This window comes from Schistocerca americana, chromosome 6 (genome assembly GCF_021461395.2).
Source record: "Schistocerca americana isolate TAMUIC-IGC-003095 chromosome 6, iqSchAmer2.1, whole genome shotgun sequence".
Lineage (NCBI taxonomy): Eukaryota > Metazoa > Arthropoda > Insecta > Orthoptera > Acrididae > Schistocerca > Schistocerca americana.
Window position 1 is genome coordinate 115,389,535 of NC_060124.1, and position 20,649 is coordinate 115,410,183.

Consider the following 20,649-nt stretch of genomic DNA (forward strand, 5'->3'; position numbering starts at 1 on the left):
GGATTGCATCATGTTGGAGAGGTAATTTCAGTATCCTATGTATCATAGTTTTAAAAAATGCCATTTTGTATCTTAATGGATGGCATGATGTAGCATTTATTATTACGTCGGTTGATGTGGGTTTTCTATAAATAGAAATATTATGTCTTCCATTCTGTTTTGTAATTGTGAGGTCAAGGAAATTAATACTATTTTTACTTTCATGTTCTACTGTAAATACAAGTTTTGGATGTAAATTATTTAAGTTGTTAGCGAAAGCGTCAATTTCTTCCTTAGAGCCGTTATATAATAGCAGTGTTCCGTCAACATATCTTTTGTAGTATATAATTTTATTTGTTATTTCTGGATTATTTTTCAAAAATTGGATTTCAACATAGTTGACGAAGATATCTGCTACAGTGCTAGCCAGGGAATTTCCCATTGCAAGTCCATCTTCTTGTATGTATGTTTTATTATTAAATGAAAAATAATTAAAATCTAGAGTAATTCTTAACAGTTCGATGAATTCTACTATTTCTTTGGGGCTCATGATTTTGTGATGCGTTAAGTTATCATTAATAATAGAGATAGTCTCTTGAATAGGTATATTCGTGTAAAGATTTGTGATGTCCAACGATGCAAACCTTGCGTTTTTTGGAATATCCACATCATAAATTAACTTAGTTAATTCGAAACTGTTTTTAATACTATAATTTTCTTCATAAACATAAGATGACCACAGTAGTGGTCGAAACCGGTCACCTTGTTAAATAAATCGTGATCAAGACTGTTTTTAATAGTAATTATTCATAAGTGTGTTGATGTTCAGAGTGCCCAGTAGGTGTCTTTCTTGGGTCCTGTCTTTGAAGAAGTTCTAGGAAGCTCCGACTCTCCCTTACATAATGTTCTAGGGCTATGGTTGATAGATGGCTCTGTATGTGTCAGAATACGTAAATGAAAACACTTGTCATGCACACGATCCTCTGACGTTGGTATAAAGATGCCGGGTTCACGGTTTTCCCTCCTCCCTCTCCCGTGCTCCCCTTCTGTGTCTCGGCACTCCCTCCTGTCTTGTCTTCCTTATTCATCTCCAGCCCTGCCCGTTTCCTGCATCTGGGTGCGCCCCTTCTCCCCTCTTTTCCCTCGTCTCTGACCTCCAGTCGCTCGGCAGATCCCTACAAGTGTTTCTTTTCTTTTTTCTTTGTGAGTGTTCCGTTGTTTCCAGTGTGTTTTTAAGTGTCTCGCTCTGTGAGATTTTTGTTCTGGGTCCACCTTCTGACTTGTGTTTGATTGACTCCTGTGATTTTAAGTGCGCAACGAATTGCCAGCAGTGTTCTTTTAACTTTGTCGCCTTTTTAACTCTCCCCCTGTGCGTGTCCCCGTATTAGTGTGATGGACTGTGCAGCTGCTAGCAATACAGAAAAAAAGCCTTTTCTTCCTTTGGCGTCTGCATCGTTCGCCATGACTGTCTCAATGCACGATCGCGCTCTGCTTGAAAAGCTGTATTACAAGAATGATGACTGTGCACAAGTAGCTCTGCAGAAGTTCCGGGCACTGAAAGGAATGAAAAAAAAAATGCATTAGTCCGATGACTGCTGTGGGTATGGAGAAAATGATTTAGAAATTCGAGAAGACGGTCTCTTTTGGTATGGAACCTGGTAGAGGGAGTAAATGAATTGATTCGACGTCAGTGGAAGCAGTGGCCAGAGCACTGCAGGAGGAGATGAGTGGTGGTGTGCAATCGTGTAGTGCACGGAGAATTGCCCGAACATTGGGCGTAACAGTGAGCATGGTGGGTTAAATGCTAAAAAAAAAAATCTTATTTTGCTATCTACTCAAAATTACCCACGTGCACGATTGCTTCCCGTTGAGTTGCCAGCAAGGGAGGCCTAGGCGTTCGAATTTCTTGCTCTCATGGATATGGACAATGATTGGCCGTGGAAGATTTTGTGGACAGATGAAGCCCACTTCCATCTGACAGGATACGTCAATACACAGAACTGTCGAATATGAGCAACGGAAAATCCACACGCTAACCAATCAGTACCTCTTCATCCTGAGAGGGTCACTGTGTGGTGAAGGTTTATGGTATCGTTTATCATAGGGTCACATTTTTTCGAAGAGACAGGTGCTTCCCGTCCTGTTATCTCTATCGTCACTGGTAAGCGTTCTGACTGTCTTTTGAGCAACCACGTCATTCCAGCTCTCCAACAGCGTGGATAGGAACATTTTTATGCAAGATGGTGCACCTCCGCACATTGCAAATCCAGTTAAGCAGGTGCTGAAGCGCCATTTCGGAAATGTTAGAATTATCAGCCGCCATTTCCCTACAGCCTGGCCCTCCCGATAAGCTGATCTTAATCCGCGTGGCTTCAGGCTGTGGGGCTCCCTGAAAGATGTTGTGTTCAGTGTTCCGATTGCAGACTTAACTGGATTGAAGGCATGCATTGGGCAACGCAATCTGAACGTGATCCCGGAAACACTACGACCAGTTGTGAAACATACAGTTTATCAATTTAAAGTTGTTTCAGAAAACAGTGGACAGCATATTGGATATGTTTTGTGCCAGTCACAGGGAAATTCATAATCCCATTTTATTTTGGTTCATGGTTTTTATGCTGTTTTTGGCCTCAGGAGAAATTAGATGTGAGTGATGCTTTTATGCGTTGTTTGGCCTCAGGACAGTTAAAAATCGATTTTTCGCATCCAATGCGAAATGACCTTTTCGTGGCGGATGGCGTAAGTAACTAACAGTAGCACACCTGCACACACTTGCACACTGGGTAGTACAGTCAGTTTAACGTCAAACGTACACCTCAGGCATTGCTGTATGATTCATATATCATTTTCAGTCGTCCACTGTTAAATTATGATGCCTACAGCGCCATCTATTGCTGCATTTTGTAACTATTTAGTTTTCTTCTGCCATACGTTTTCCCCCTTCTCCAATAATATTCCGTTGCAATTTGACGTCATTCTGACCAGCGGTGTTATTTCGAAAGCGGTTTGAATGTTAAACTTCAATTATAACCACAGCGTATAACCTGCAAGATAAATAAAACGACGTACAACGAAGGAGCAAATTGATCACCAATTGATAGGCATAGAGTTATCGCAAAAAATGTAAAATTGTAAGGTGTGGCTGGCGATGGATGAATCTGTGTCACTGCAGCTCAATTTCGAGGCACATTCGGTACCAAGGCATACAGTCTTTGAGGATCTCATTTCGCTTACTCAGGTGGACAGAAACTATGCCTCGTGGACAGGCGAGTGAACAATATATGCACATAGCAACTGAAAGGACATGTAGTGCGGCTCAGAGATGCTCGCTAAAGCAAGCCGTGAATCTATCGGCATTTTAGTAGTTTCAGTTTCACAATTCGTCAATTTTTGGAGGAATGGTTAAGCAGCTGCGAAAACAGCATCAAGAAGGAGGCGGTCGACCTTGAGATACGAGAGAGTGTGTGTACCGACCAACCGTGAGAGAGGCACTCATAGTCCCAGATTCATCACTGTCATCGATCCGACATGCAGCTGGTGCCTCAGTGACCATAAGGACCAATAATAGTCGGCTCACAGAAAGGGGAATCAGGTCCTGGTGCCCCTAGCATCGAGTATCACTGACATCTGTGTACCAACAAGACCGTTTGCAATGGTATCCGGCATTCGAACGAGTCCCGAGGGCCAAGAGACTTGGCAGGAGACATTCAGGACAGCGGTGGGATTCCAATTTGACTGTCGGCTGCCACACGATCCGACAATCAGGAGTCGTGTTCTAGGGTGCCATTTCAGTTCATGGTAGAATCTCTTGTGGTTGTCATCCGTGGCCCCTTACAGCACAGCAGTACGTCGACGGTGTTCCACGCACCTTTCTGTTGTTCTTCAGGGCAAGCCATAAAGGGCTTGTATTTCGGCAATATAATGCTCGCCGAAACACGGCGATAGTCTCTACTCCTTGTCTTCGTTGCATATCTATTCCCAGCTTAAAACGGTTGAGCATTATGGTCAGGGCCCTCCATCCATCTCGGGAATTTGACGATTCAAATTGGCAATTGGGCGTAATTCCGCTCGATGTCCCTCCGGAGGACATCAAACAACAGTGTCAATAAATACGAAGCCGAAAAACTGCTTTCAAAAGGTCAAGATGTGGATCGACGGGTTGTTGGTAATTATGTCTGTCCCTAGATGTACATCACACCTACCGAATTCCGTCCTAATCGGATAATTGCTTCTTTTTTTTTTTTTTAAAAAAAAAAAAGAGAGGGGGAGAGAGGAAATACTTGATAATTGAACTGAGTCACCTTAGTTTCGCAGAAGGAATAGAATGTAAAATAAGAAAACACTATGTGCACTCACATTAAATCAATGAAACGAAAGAATCTATTCGGCAAATGTTAGTCTTTAAACGGCGAATGGGTTCATTGAGCATAGCACTTATAACATTTTTATCTAGAGAGACATCGAAGAAACATGAACCTGAATCGGACCAGCGCACAGTTTGTAACTGTTTTATTTTATTACTGTTTGTTTGTGTGCTGGTAGCTATTTCCAGACTGCTCAGCAGCGTGAACATACGCAGCTCTCTCATTTACTCCTCACTGAGTGCTCCAATGGCAAAGACTCTTCTACTGGCAACACCAAAGATCACATTCCTTGTACTTAGAACTTTTGCGGCGTAACATATCGACTGTTGGAGCCCCTGTTCGAAAAAACGGCAGTAAACTGATATTGAGTGTGACGCACATGAGTAGGATCGCTGTATTCTAACTTTTGTAAAGATTTGAAGCAAAGCGCTGAAAGTCTCTGTCATGCGCCACGTTTGTATCCACCGCCGAGTATTCATTTTCTTACACTATGTTCACTTAGCAGTGTATTGCGGTCTGCTAGTATTCTTCGGCCTTACAATTCGCACGTTTTGGTCGCTGTTCTTGAATCGCTACCAGGTAAAACTTAAACTCGTTTTACAATCTGCTGAATGTCGCGAAAGGAACCTTTGCACTACAAAATAGTTGTTCTAGTATTTCCATAGCTAAACTGGTTAGCCCTACAACCCGGCAGCAAATGGTTCACCACTCTGCGTTTAGAGAAAAAATTGTTTCCTAAATCTGAATCTGTTTTAGAATTATCAGAGCTATAACCGTTGTTTGGAAACCCTATAAACAGGAGAACAAATATTTTAAATTAGAAATGTCCTGCATGGCTTATCCCGAAATTGTGACTGTTACACCGTGCGTTCCGGCAGAAAGTTCCTGGTCTGTAATTTCGCTTATGCCTCAACATTCCCCGATTTTTCACTTCACTTCCTGCAAAGCCAGAATGCTTTATGAGCTTTCGATTTTCGGTTGCCCCGTTACTCACAATTAATACTGAATAATGTTGCTAAAATTTATTATTGCTGTCAGCAACAGGAATGGATTAAGTAATGGATTCAGATTACAGTAGTATATAACGATTAAGCTTCCAGAAGGTATAACGATAGTGGCAACTAAAAACTTTAAGTCGTTCAGAGGCCAGAGTGGTTCCAAAGAAATTCAGGTCCGCGATAGTGTTTATTACGCAATACTTCTCTTTCTTGCGTTAACAGCTGCCATTGTCTGAACGTACCTCAAAGAACTCAGGTCACCGAAGAACTTCAGTATTGAATTTGAAGATAATTCAAAAACTTGGAAATTTGCCCTAAGATATATGAAGTGTTTCTGTTTGATGGTGGTATCAGCTCTTCAAGCTATTCACTAGAATCGATTTCAGAATTTAGAAATAACCATGGAGATGAGTACACCGAGGTGTATACAATTGAGATGTCATCTCAAGTAGTGGAACTGCACATATTTAAGTGGAGCTTAACAAACAACGTTAAGTGGGTTCCGGAAATAGAGCTTTTAGGAAAGCGTGCAAACATTTCATATGTTAAAATTTTCAGTCAAGAATAACAATTTTGATTAAGATATGAATGGATGTGAGTTATTAGGAAATATGAGTCTATTTCACTATAATAAGCTGATGCTTGTAGCCGCTATAAACTGTCTGGAGTTGTAAGAATTGTTTAGTTGGTATGTAATATACCTCTCTACATTTACCAGTTAGTGAGGAATAAAGGCTTTAGAGGTTATAAATGAGATGGAAATCACAAAAAACATAATTGCAAAACTTAACAAAGCATGAAATCTTACATGCTGTTAGAAGTGGTGAAGCAAATAAACGAAAGGAATGCAATGGAAGCGTACCGACTATTTGCGACAATACGAAGACAATGATTAATAAGTTTGTGGAGTTAACACTTGCTAGTTTCATTCCGTTCTTATTATAGTAGAAAATCATCAACGCTAAATGTTCTGTCTTGCTTTTACGATTCATTAGTCTTCTAGACACTCGATATTTACGAAGCCCTACAACACCCAATTATTTCTTAATCAAGTATTTTATTAATCGACAAAGTGAACTCCTTACAGCTATTTGAACACCGATGGCAGGTGAACATATTCATCCAAATGAATAATTTATGAAGCCGATCTTGGTGTTTGTGACTGAGAGTTATCACTTACGGTAGCGTTGCTGTAGTGACTAACCATTCCACATGTGAACAAACCTGTTTGGTGTCAAAAAGCAGGAATCATAAATAATAGATGCACGGACAAAAAGTGTAATACATAAAACAGGAAATCACCAGTACATATTTCTTTAATACACCTTTGACTTAAAACACAAGAACTGACTTACAATAAGTGATTTTGAGGTGCAGCAACAGAACTTCAGGGTAATTTTAAAAACACTCTCGCTCTGAACCTCCAGTACGAGGATGAAGACTACATTTGATATTACACTGGTGTACAAAACATGAGGAGAGTAACTTTCACATGATGTGACCCTGCCAAGAAACGAAGCTTGACGGAACTTCTGCCGTACACAGAAAGAACAGTTACAGTACAGCATTATACAGCATAGCGTAGTATAGCACAGAAGGTAAGTGTGAGAAATACACAGTGAGACCCATAGAAATAACACTTATTTTCTTAGACAGCGATTACAATGAAGTTGTCGCGGTTTATCATGGTCCTCTGAAAATTGCAAAAGGTGAGATATGGTTCTTAATAGGGTGTGGGATCAGGATGGATAGCAATGCATCCTCTACAATGTGCTCCCAAGCTTGCCACCAGAATAATAAGGATTTCTTTTTATAGGGCGTTCCGTTCCTGCACCAAAGCGATTGACTAATGCCGGTTGACGTAGTGAAATATGTCTGCCCACTGCATCCCTCACATGCTCGAGGGATTTAGGCCTGGGGAACGGGCAGCCCCGTTGAATTGTGCTGGAGCTCCTTAAAGTACAGACTACATACTTCTTCTTAATTGTAGGGTCACATCTTCTAGTAGGTCTTTGAGAGTTTCTGAATAAGTCTCTGGAGACAGCACCTGTAAGACAATCTATGATCCTACCAGTCACCTAAAATTGAAACCAACACATTACTCTTAAACTGATGGTTACGTATAGCCTGTATTGTACTGCGATTGACCCATATATGTTGGTTATGGATATTTGTTACTCCATACCTTCCAAACGTTGCCTCACCTGTGAACAAAACTGAAGAGAGAAACAACGGATTGGCAAGTTGTGCAACAACGCATTGGCAAAAGTTATCCCGTGGTGCATGATATGCAGGCTAAGGCTCTGTTCACATTGAAGATAATACTGATACATGAGTTGCTCGTAAAGTATCCTTCATGCTGAACTTGGAGATGTACCACACTAGAGTGCCACTTGTCTTGCCCTGACACTTCTTTTTCGACGCCCCGTAGAAAGTGCTCATCCTGGCGAGGTCTACAAGCAACACGCGGTCTTCCTGGATTAATACTGATGCGAAAATTTGGATTGTAGTGGAATGGGGCTCAGGAGAATAATAACATAAAATAAATTTTACTCAAGAAAAAGAATGTTGAAATCAACTTCGTCCTAGCAAATTGATTGGGGTCGATTGTAATTTACAATAATAGCTGAGAATGGCTGGCCTCGGTCGACAATTAGCAATTAATTACTTTCTGACGTTAATCACAGGACAACCACTAGAACACATTTCTGTTATATAATTAAGACTACCTGCGTTAGCTCTCATTTAAGTGTACGTCTACGACCACTCCCATCAACAACTATTTACAGAAGCAGAGCTACAGTCAGCCATCTAGGGGTCTACCTAAACAAATTTCTTAATATAATGTTCTGTACAATACGAGATAAAACAGATCACTCTAATATGTAACACAATAAGGTAATTTTCGATACAATGACGTGAATAAAATCAGTCATAATAAAACGATCACTTGCTGTACAATCAATACATTTAAAGGAAGAGTGTTCGTTAGTAATTCGTGCGAATCTTTAGTTTTATTCCCATCTTGATAACATTTTGCACACTTCACCTTCAAGACCAAAAATAATATCACTGTCCACATAAGATTTCGTGATCTGATTGAAAAATGTCTGTATGTAATATATAAAGGGGAGAGGCTGTTGCCAAAAATCTTTGTTGAGAAAATCTACACACTTGCATGAAACAACGAAGGAAATTAATGAAAAATTAAATGCCCAACAAGCGAAATATATCGTGGTAAAGTAACTGTATTTCTAACGGCGAGAATAAATTACAGCAACAATACCCATCTTGAATATAGTGTCATGGGACGACACTAGATCGGGGTACGAGCGAATGCTCGAGAATTAGACATAAACATGATAACAGACACGTAGTTGTTTATTAGTTGCCGGTGTTACATGTGACGCATACCCTAGGAACGTAGAAGATGCTGTGGCTCGTATTTCACAATTATATTTATTATTAAAATCCACAGTCCAATACAAACGCTAAGACAACTTGTGGATATAGTACAAACCAAAGTCACTACATCCTGAGCTGGTTAACAGATTGAACAGAACCCGCGATTTCCGGAACTGTGACGTAAACTTCTCGAACTGTTCGTTTCGTGCTCAAGCACAATCCTATTTTTTGTAGAAGACCGATGGAGCGATCTGTTTTACTTGCTAAAAGCATTCAACGTCCTAGACCGCATAAGTATTTATTTGTTTAAGACAACCGGTTTCTACAGATTTTGTCTGTTATTTTCGGTCTTAAAATATCTTTTTGCTATTAAAAATGTTCATTTCACGTTGGACCTCAACCCAAATGTTGATCTTTATCCACATGACAGCTTGGCATGAGGTCCAACATAAAATGAACACGTTTCGTAAGAAAAAGTTTATTTTAAGACCTGGAGATGACATCAACGTCTGTCGAAGCCTGTTGTCTTGAATTAAGAAATATTTATATGATCTAGGCTACTGAACGTTTTTACCTACCTGAAATAATGAGAACTGGGCTGAAACTATATTAGACGATTTTTTTCTAAAACCCAATGAAATACTTATAGCAAAATGTAACAACAGATGACACACCTTATCATCTTTTGGTACAGGGAAACTAAAGCCTGCAAAAATTTTCTTCAAGAAATGAATTTTGAACGTTAACAGAAACAATCAGTTACTGTCGAATTGTAACAGAAGCATCGAAATTTTTTATCGAAGTTCTGTTTATCGAAAACTGGTAACAAAATACAATACAATTTCCACTAGAAGCGAAAGTTTGAATGTCGTTTACATCGCCATCTCTTATGTGACTGTGCTAATTTTAGTACTTTAAAGTTCTATCTTGTTCTATCTAGAACTAGAAGACAATAAGTTTACTTAAGGTAGATATCAGTTCATACCTAATGAAGCGCCGCCAAGGAAAAGGAAGTTTATTTGTCAGAAAAGCGCTGCAGCTAAGAGACAAAATGCCATCCGGGCGTCGAAAACAACCGAACAACGGAGCTTCTTCTACACCGTGAGCGTTCGAGAACTTCTACAACTACAGCAAGGGAAACTTTGGAGCGAACAGAGCTTCGTCTACAGCAGATTCCCATGCAACTTCATTCGCTATCAGTATCAACAAGGCACAGGCCATTCACTTTGTGTGGCAGATATGAAATATCCCGGGCAACGCCGGGCACTGCAGCTAGTGGCACGTATAAATCATTCAAGCTCACAGCGTACAAATAACGAAATCAATATTGCTCTCACAAAGAGGGAACATCAGCACGCCCAACGTGTCACCACATACTACTGTTACCATTGCATTTTGCCAAGGACCGACCACGCCTGATATTAATGATCAAACGATACTCACATGCACACCCTCTAGTCTCCACTGTACACAATGTGACACCACTCGACCAATCTAAAGAGTGACTGTATTTTAATCGGGAAGCCCCGGACAGCGTCTGCACTGCAATCGGTGTCCTCTCGCCAGGCAAAAGATACCAACAGTCCCAGTGTGTTTTATGCGTCCGAAAATGAGCTTATTCTCCACGGTCATCATTAGCCTCGTGGATAGCTCCTCGTATACAAGCTTGGAGAAAGCTTCTCGCCCTTGGTTCTGAACGAGTTCACCGCATATTCCACCACCCTCTGCGCGAGCGAACACCAGACTGCCTGGACGGCCTTGCCCATGGCACGCTACGTTATCACGAACCGCCGCTGCCCTCCAGAAGACAATTCCGGGTTGCTGTCTCTTGCCCTCGATGGAAAGAAGGCCATTTCGTGCCAACGCTAGCAACCCAAAGTCCAACTACTCTGTCTCGCTCACCCACTGGTCAACCCAAGGCCCCTATAAGCCCAAGACCTTTGCACCAGTCTCGCGCTGCAGCTTCAAGTCTCATAGCGGCACAAATTCACGGCACAAACAGAAAGAACGAAAGAAGTTGCACTGAACTTTGGCACAACATGTGAAACTGTCAGGAAAGTTTTTCTTTAGGACTTTGGAAAGTAGTTCATTTGCAAGTCACAATGGCCTTCATGGCAGCTACATCGTGAAAACATTGACCATACAGTGAATTTCTCCAGTTCGTCGTTTTGTCAAGCTTCATGTTGTCGACACTAAGCCCTGTCACCCTTCATCATTTTTTTCAGACAAGATCAGTCAAGTCTCCGGGCACGTGTGCCCAAATCGTTGTTTTCGTTCGGGAGACCAGGTGTGTTGGACAAACTTCGCACACAATTTTTCTCAAAATTTAGAGATGTTGTTTCATTGCGAGTTGCGACTTGATAACATTGACACATTACGGGCGCACGTCCTCTATTTAACACTGCCTGGTTATAACTGGCTAGTCGAATTCGTACCTGTTGTTTACAGTTGTTAATTCAAGCTACCTCTGTAGTTACTGCACCGACGTTGCTTATACACTGGGAATGAGGTCAGTCTCGGAACTCTGTTGTCGGAAGGTGTCAATCTGACGAGGTAGTTCCCTATGTTTGTATTATTCTGAGGAGTACAAAAGTAAGTAATTTTATTTGAAAAGAGAGTAGTTTACGTTGTTACAAGCACCCAAGACAAATGTAAATTATTATTTTCCAAGCAGTAGTACGCTTTCGACCTGCGTATACTTCAGAATTATGGACAGTGAATAAGATGAAACGACAACTAATCATATTGTGTAGCTATTTTTAGTTTAGCAGCGAAATTCTGTGATCGGTTTAAACCGTGAACGATGTACAGAGACAGTTGCAGTATTCTCAACAATACTAATGAGCACTCGGAAGTGGCTTGCAACAAAGTTGTTCGTTGGGTATCTTAGCTAAATTACCGTTGATACTGTACTGCACTGAAGACGTTGAGACGAATGTATAAATGAGTGAAACACCAAATGTATTCAGTAATTGAAAGGAAAAAGTTTTAATTGACTTACAGTAATCACTGTTGACAACGCAGATAATTATGAGACTGTATCCAAGCGTTGTCTCTCAAATTCTTCTGCCAACGTGTTTGGTGAAGATGCTGGACGTCTCTCTCCACGATGTAGATCACACGCAGTGCAGGGTTATTTCATTACCATTCGCATTAGCAACCTATCTTTGTGAGCACACGGCTGTCCAGCTTTCAATTACGAGATGCTGTGAATGCCATTAGCCTATGGAGTCGGTCTGGTTCGAAAACTGTTGTAATGTAGCGTTTATTATTTACATTACCAACCTCTCTTAGTATTTCACAACTGTGAAAACAGCACTATTGTTAACATTGCACTGTTATAACTGCTGCTGGCTGTATGGTGTCCGTTATTTTGTGTTTTTATCTTATATTGAGATATGATTGTACGTCGAACTCTTTTTATTGTTCTATTGTGGAAAATGCAGTTATGTAAACATGGAACTTCTGTAACTCCTGTTGGCTGCATGGCCTTTGCTGCCCCACAACAATATATATATATATATATATATATATATATATATATATATATATATATGGGGGGCAGCAAAGGCCCTTCATCAGGAGATTGGGGCTCACTCGGGGCTGCACTACGTACGGGTAGAACGTACACCTGGAGGGTACTCACATCCACGTACTCCTGTTTGGCGCCATAGGAGACGTGCTTACGGCCCAGGTCCTGCAGCAGTGTCAGCAGCTTCTCTTCAGGTTCGTACAGTCGCGCCACAGCCTTCTGCACGAACGCCATCACCCTGGAGTAAGAAACACGTGTCTCTGTTAGTCACTACCGAAATTTCTATAACGAAAAATAAATAAGAGCTGCCGAGGGTAAACATTATGTCAGATTTACATCTTAAAGTTTTATTTTCAGGAAAAGAAAAGAATATTTCCTGAGGAACGATATCATGCTTAATACATTGTTTTCAAATTTCATGAGTTATGAGCTGTCCAAATGTATTATTCTGGATACGAGAAACATACACCAATAAGCCTAAACATTGCGATCACTTATTATTTGTTTATAATTTCTGCTACCAGTCACTTTTATTTCAAAAATGTTCAAATGTATGTGAAATCTTATGGGACTTAACTTCTAATGTCATCAGTCCCTAAGCTTACACACTACTTAACCTAAATTATCCGAAGGACAAACACACACACCCATGCCCGAGGAAGGACTCGAACCTCCATCGGGACCAGCCTCACAGTCCATGACTGCAGCGCCTGAGACAGCTCGGCTAGTAACGCGCGGCTTCACTTTTATTTGTTTATGTGTAATCTAAGGTAATACAACGCGTTTAAAACATGTTCTGTTCATCATCAGGGATTTACACATACATACATAGATACAGAGAAATGTTATTTAAAACTAAATTATTTTAAACTAAATTAACCTAGAACTTTTTGTCCATTGTTCGTTACAGTAGTGGCTGGTCTGGCATTTGAGTGAGAGGATGGTTGGGGGGGGGGGGGGTAGTGGATGGTCATAATTCGATGTCAATGATGTCTTCAGCAGGTTTTTGTTGTTGTTGGTTATGTATGACATCACAGCCTGTACAGGATGCAGATAGATTAGCACCAGTTGTGTGTTGCGGAAATCGTGTGCAAGGCTTTTATATGACAGTTGATCACTTACGATTTTATCCCCTTGTAGCTTCACTTGCATCACTGGTGTAATGGCGGAACTGTTGAGTAACATTAAACTATTGATCTTTGTATTTTGTCACTGTATAAATGCACGATGATGAACAGAAGATGTTCGAACCGTGTTGTATTATGTTAGATTAAGCACTAAATAATTAAAAGTAACTGGTAGCAGAAATTACAAAAAAATAATTATCCCACACAGTCATGGTTCACAAACGTAACCATTATGCCCGAAAATAATTATGACCACTGCCCACCGTAACGTTGGATGTCGCCTGGTGGCGTTGCGGACACGTGACACGGATGGGGGATCACCCTAACAAAATTATGGCTGCAAATGGGGAAATTCATTGAGATACGTGCTTTAACACAGGTCAGATTATTATTACGCAGAGCGTGTGAATGAATATCTCGAAAATGGCAAAGTTGGTAGAATGTTCACGTGGTAGTGTCTTGAGAATCTGCGGAAAATGGTAGAAGGACAGGGAGCTTCTAATAGGCTCTAAGCCGGCCGGAGTAGCCGAGCGGTTCTAGGCGCTACAGTGCGGAACCGCGCGACCGCTACAATCACAGGTTCCAATCCTGTCTCGGACATGGACGTGTGTGATGTCCTTAAGTTAGTTAGGTTTAAGTAGTTCTAAGTTCTAGGGGACTGATGACTTCAGAAGTTATGTCCCATAGTGCTCAGAGCCACTTGAACTACTTTTAATAGGCTCTAAATAGCTGGACGTTGCAGTTCACAGGACGAGGGTCGGGGGCTTGTCTGCTTTGTAAAACAGGATGGATGTGAAGTGTGTCAACTACGCCGAAAAAGCACAATAATGGTGACTGCACAAGTGTTTCGGAGCACACCGTTCATCGAATATTGTTGAACATGAAGCTCATACAGTAATGTGTCGTTAGTGGATACTGCGTGGTACAATAAGTTTTCTCATATATGAAACTGCTTGGTGTGCAGAGGTCATGTACACTGCAGCGCCAAGGAAACTGGTATACGCATGCGTATTCAAATAAAGAGACATGTAAACAGGCAGAATACGGCGCTGCGGTCAGCAACGCCTAAATAAGAAAACAAGTTTCTGAGGCAGTTGTTAGATCTGTTACTGTTACTACAATGGGAGGTTATCAAGAAATAAGTGAGTTTGAACGTGGTGTTATAGTTGACGCCCGAGCGATTGAACACAGCATCTCCGACGTAGCGATGAAGTAGATATTTTCCTGTACCAACATTTCACGAGTGTACCGTGAATATCAGGAATCCTCTAAAACATCAAATCTGTGACAATGCTGCGGCGGGAAAGGGATCTTGCAAGAAAGGGACCAACGACGACAGATGAGAATCGTTCAACGTGACAAAAGTGCAGTGCTTCCGAAAACTGCTCCATATTTCATTGTTAGGCCTCCAACAAGTGTCAGCGTGCGAACCATTCAACGAAACAGCATTTATATGGGCTTTCGGAGCCGAAGGCTCACTCGTGAACCCTTAGTGAGTGCAAAACACAAAGCTTCCGGTCTCATCTGGGACTGTCAACACCGCCATGTGACTGTTCATGACTGCCATTATGTTGCCTGGTCTGACGAGTTCCGTATCTATTTGTATTTGTATCGAGCGAATCTATTTGTAACGAGTGGATGGACGTATACGGTTATGGAAATATCCTCATGCATGTCAGCAGGGAACAGTTTAAGGTGGTGGAGACCCTGTAATGGTGTGGAGCGTGTGCAGTTGGAATAATACGCGACCCCTCATATGCCTAGATACGTCACGTACATTGCCATCCTCTCTGATCACTTGTATCTATCCATGTCAATTGTGCATTCCAACAGACTTGGGGAATGCCGGCCGGAGTGGCAGAGCGGTTAAAGGCGCTACAGTCTGGAACCGCACGACCGCTACGGTCGCAGGTTCGAATCCTGCCTCGGGCATGGATGTGTGTGATGTCCTTAGGTTAGTTAGGTTTAAGTAGTTCTAAGTTATAGGGGACTTATGACCACAGCAGTTGAGTCCCATAGTCCTCAGAGCCATTTGAACCATTTAGACTTGGGAAATTCCAGCAGCACAACGTGACATCCCATACGTCCAGAATTGCTACAGAGTGGCTCCAGGAACACTCTTTTGAGCTTAGACCCTTCATCTGGCCACAAACTCCCCAGAAATGAACATTATTGAGCACTTATGGGATACATTGCAACCTGCTGTTCAGAAGAAATCTCCATCCCCTTGTACTCTTACGGATTTATGGGGAGCCCTGGAGGATTCATGGTGTCAGTTCCCTCCAGCACTACTTCAGATATTCTTCGAGTCCATGCCACTTCATGTTGCGGCACTTCTGCGTGCTCACGGAGACCGTACACAATATTAGGCATTTGTACCACTCTCTTTGACTCTTCAGTACAGCTCTATGAAACAGTCCATGCGTATAAAGAACTAATGCAGCACACTGCGTAACAAAATTAAGGGCTCACTTTTTGAAACTCCTTAATTGTCTCCCATGCCGACTAATAAGTTGAAAACTTGGCTCAAAGGTGCCTACAACCTTCCTCCGTGACGGCGCAAAAGTGTCAGTCCCGGAGACTTCAGTCTCGGGCCCAGTGACGCTTCAAACAGTGGGATGTTGCCACATGGGGAAAAGAAGGCCACAGCTGAGAATTTGATATTCGGGTAGCGTTAGAATGGATATCTTATGTCACACTGGCACCATATTTCGCCAAATTTCTCTTCAAGGCCAGCGTGGATTTGTCACTCGGTGGAAAGGTCGTCACACCGTCTTTTAACCACATTTCTCCTTTTTCTTTGGCGCTCTGCTGTGGAGGTCAGATCTGCGACGCCCAGCGTTGAAATCGCGGGGTTTTCTTACGAGTGGCCGACGAAAATATTTCAGGCACACATACACACACACACAAACACACACGCTCATTTCGCTCGGAAACGATAGTTCGCAGTGCGATGGGCAAGAAGACGACACTGACAAACTTTGACACTGTGACACCTCCTGGGAGGTTCAATCCTTATGTAAAGACATCGTGTGATAGTATATAGAGTGAACGTGGTCCCACCCCTTAGAGTGCAGTGCGATCGCAGTTTTTCTTTGGTGTTCATGGTGAACCACTAAGGGCCGTTAAAAACCATTCCACGAAATTTTAATATGATCAGAAGTAGCTCCTCTTTCACGTCCTGCTGTTGCATGATGACAGAGGAATGGAGCACTGGCGCATTCATCGAAACAACGGGAAATTTCGTCGAAAGGTTGTGAACAAATGCGGTTGATAACAAACGATGTCCTTTCAGGATTGAAATGTCAGAGAGGTGTCAGCAGCCTCAAAGAGTGTCTGGAACATCTTTCTGTAGCTCGTTGGAAACTGTCACTTTCAACTGGGCAATATGCGGGAATCAACGTCCCGAAGAAAGGGATAGTTTCATCGATGCCCTTTATGCCATCCTCTGAGGCCTTTTTGTGTCGATTCTGAATGGTGATGTGTCTGAAATGCATATTCGACCATCCATACGTAAGCCCTTGATTTCAACGCTAGGCACCATGGTTCTGATCTGCATTGTAGAGACGTCAAAAGAAGGAGGGGAATGTGGAGAAGAGGGGCTGTGGCAACCTCCCCGTCGTTTGACACGTACACTACGATGCAACTGGGTAGAGCTGCTGTGTCATTTGGTGACAACGTGTCGTCATTAACCCATCTTACACGTAACTTGAACTTCTGACCTCTGGCCTCTTTTTTCGCATGTGTCGACATCTTGTTGTTTGAAGCGTTCTCGAGCCGGACGTTGAGATCGAACGGACCCGCGTTGTTGGTTCAGAGGACGTTTCTAGGCACCTCTGAGCCAATTTGAAACTTATGCATCGGCATGGGAGACAGACACAGTGATCCTTTAAATCTGTTATGAAGTGTGTATTGTAGGAGGCAACTGGAAGAAATACACAATAACTACAATGAAGTCCCTGCGATTCATGATGGATCGCTGGATATTTAAAACGGCTGGAGATCGTTATTAATGAATACATTTTAATACATGCCTGCACTTATCACGACATGATGGTACGTCGAGCACGGTCGAACGTCATACTTTTGGTTGTCCAGCTGTTATGCTATGGAGAGATGTCACGCTGCATGGTCGTAATGACCCCAAAACCTTTGACTCACTGGTGTGTGGCAGTGTACTCCATCCCCATGTGTGTCCTATCGGGTGTGCACTCGGGTCTGTCTTCAATTTTATGGACGACAATGCTCGACCGTAACGAACATGGCAGCTGGTGGAGCTCTTGGAACTAGAGGGTATTCGGTGAATGAGGTGGTCTGACAGTTCCCCCTACAAATTCCAACGATCACGTGTGGTGTGCGTTGGGGAGTCGCACTGCAGCACGTCCACGTGCACCGGCGAACGTCCAGCAGTTGTTAACAATGCTAGTGGAGGGACGGAGGGCCTTACGGCAAGAACTCCTTACCAACCTCGTACGTATCACTGGAGCTCGTTGCAGAGCATAGGTGGTGATCACACGCTCTGTCAAGAACGATCCAAAGCCTTTTTTTTAATGTTGAAAGGAGCATCATGAATCGTGGTTACATCAATGTAATTATTGTGTTTGAATAAATTTCTCTTCGTCGCATTGCATACTTCTTTAAGTTACGATCTGTTTTATACTGTACTGTACTGTACTGTGGTAAGTCTTTCTACGTATGGTCAAAGTTTCATCCACCTATAGTAAAAAAATGATCGTATGGCACTGCTGGCCGGGAGGCCTCATCCGGGGAAGTTCGACCGACAAATTCGAGTCTTATTTCAGTCGACGCCACATCGGACGAATCGCGTGCCGGCGGTGAGAATCAAATGATGATGAGGACAACACGACAACCAGTCCACGAGCGGAGAAAATCTCCAAGCCGGCCAGTAATTGAACACGGGCCCGTTGCAAGGGAGGCAAGCATGTTACCATCCAGCTAAGCAGGCGGACGCGACCTATGGTACTTGGTAGTAACATCATTTGAAAGTTCGATTCGTCCTCCAGATTCGCACACCTGTGTATGCAATCAGCACCATCATCAGCAAGAGCAATATCTGTTATCAACGCTGGATATTGTCCCATTTTGGGACTCCACGAACAGTTGAAGGACGATATGGTTTTCCTCATTCGCGTCTTCGTTGCGGTTGTATGCATCAACCCATTGCAGCCATATTGTAATATGCGGATATCATTTAGTTTGTTATATTTGGACATAATGTGCCATTTCTTCTACACGCCGTTGTTTCTTATACTTTCACTTTTAAATCTCATCCTCAAAAGTCCGGAGATCGTTATTAACGAGAACGTGAAAATCATATCACTATGCATTTATACTGCCCTTATCAGTTCCGGGAAGAGACCATCACTCATTTTCGTAAACGATATATGGTTTTGATTTGACTTAATACTGTATGATTTTCGTACCTCAGTAGGTAAAGATGATCACGCTGTTGCCTTTCTTTCCGACTGTTAAAAACCCCGTTTCTCAGAAATGGGTAGACGTATTAAGTTGAAATATATGACACCCACCTAAGCCTACGGTTCCTTGACGGTTTAAAAAATTAAGCCGTACAAGTCAATTCAGCCAAAAGATGCGACCATTTATGACAAATATTTTGATACTCACCAACTCAATCATCAAAACGTGTAAGTTTTCCCGTTGACCTGGAATGATGACATTAGTCAAGGAGCTAAGTTTCACAGTAAAACTAAAGGAAACATCCGAAAATTGTTAGGTTGTAATTGTCTCACAAGAAAAAATTGTTTCTTAGCATTTGTTATTCAACTGTCTCTCCCTCTGTCTGTGACGACTCCTTTATCTCAGGAAGGGATAACAGTATCATGTAGAAATTTGTGATACAGCCTAAGCTCTATAGTCCCTTGGCGTTGTAAAACTTAGAAACTTCTGTCAGTGCAACCAAAAGGTACAGAAATTTATATGACATACTTTGATACTCTCAGACTTACTTATCAAGACCCTAATGGTACTTCCCTTTGACCTAGAATCATGAATTTCGACAAAATCCAGCCGCGCGGGATTAGCCGAACGGTCTCAAGCACTGCAGTCATGGACTGTGTGGCTGGTCCCGGCGGAGGTTCGAGTCCTCCCTCGGGCATGGGTGTGTGTGTTCGTCCTTAGTTTAATTTAGGTGCAGTAGTTTGTAAGCTTAGGGACTGATGACATTAGCAGTTAAGTCCCATAAGATTTCCCACACATTTTTTGACAAAATCCAATGTTTCACAGTACAAGTGGAGTAAAAAATCCTAAAGGTGTTAAACTGATATTAAATCACATAAAAATATCTTTTTGCCGTCAAGACTTACACTGCATTCGACATCCCTCAAAAGCCTAACAGAAAAGTATTAGTGCAGGGAAACATAAAACGGAAGTTGTAATCGCTTAGGAGTAACTAAATAAAAAATATTTTATCAACTCTCTTTATGCATATGTAAACTGAAGTCCCTTGCTCACTTCTGTTTGTATGTCTCAGGAACTACCACAGGGATTTTGATGCGCTCTTGGAATTCCTGGGACCGATCTCTTGCCAGCATCGATATCGATGACAGGCAAAATTCGTCGAGATTTATCTATACAAATAATTAAGTTAGTACGGAACCCTCAGTGCGAGTCATACTCACGAGTCCTACTCGTGCTTCGCCAATTTTAAATATAGCATTTGAGTTATTTTGCTTTGTTTATCTCTATGTCTATTTAGTTCGCTAATTGCGAAACGTTTGTATCAAAATTTACAGTGTTCGCCACAGCTAATATTGAAAACTAAGACCAAATTAGACGCACGACAGTAGATTCAAAATGTTCTAGGAGACTTGGGTCCACAAACGATCTGTGGGTGACAGAACTGCGGATTTTGGGTAAGCGCCCACAGTGACTTCTGTATGAAATATTGTGCATATCAGTGGAAATATATCTGAAATATGGTTAACTCTCTGACTGAGATCAAATTTCTCCCATGGCATGTGACTGAGAATTGGGCAGCGGCACATTTTGCTGCTGATGTACTCGTAATAAGGTATCTAACGCGCCAATAAAGCCATTTCTTAATGGACTGAGCAGAGCCTGCATTTCGACGTCCATGATAATGAGACATGAATCCTGGAGAATATGGAGTCTGGTGTCGTCCCTAAAGTGTACATCTCTCTCGTGGATATGGTGGAAGACATGGAGCCGCCAATTGCACATTCTTCTCAAACCTTACTAGGTGA

At 42.1% G+C, this 20,649-nt stretch overlaps 1 protein-coding gene across 1 annotated transcript in view; it reads right to left on the reverse strand.

The window, feature by feature from the left end:
* Nucleotides 1–6,332: 6,332 nt before the first annotated feature.
* LOC124619999 overlaps nt 6,333–20,649 on the reverse strand; it is a 153,600-nt gene continuing 139,283 nt past the window's right edge. Inside the window, exons 4-5 of the mRNA XM_047146664.1 lie at nt 12,393–12,516; nt 6,333–6,365 (exon numbers count right to left, since the gene is read on the reverse strand). Coding sequence (XP_047002620.1) covers nt 6,333–6,365; nt 12,393–12,516 — 157 coding nt within the window. The remainder of the gene's footprint in view (nt 6,366–12,392; nt 12,517–20,649) is intronic.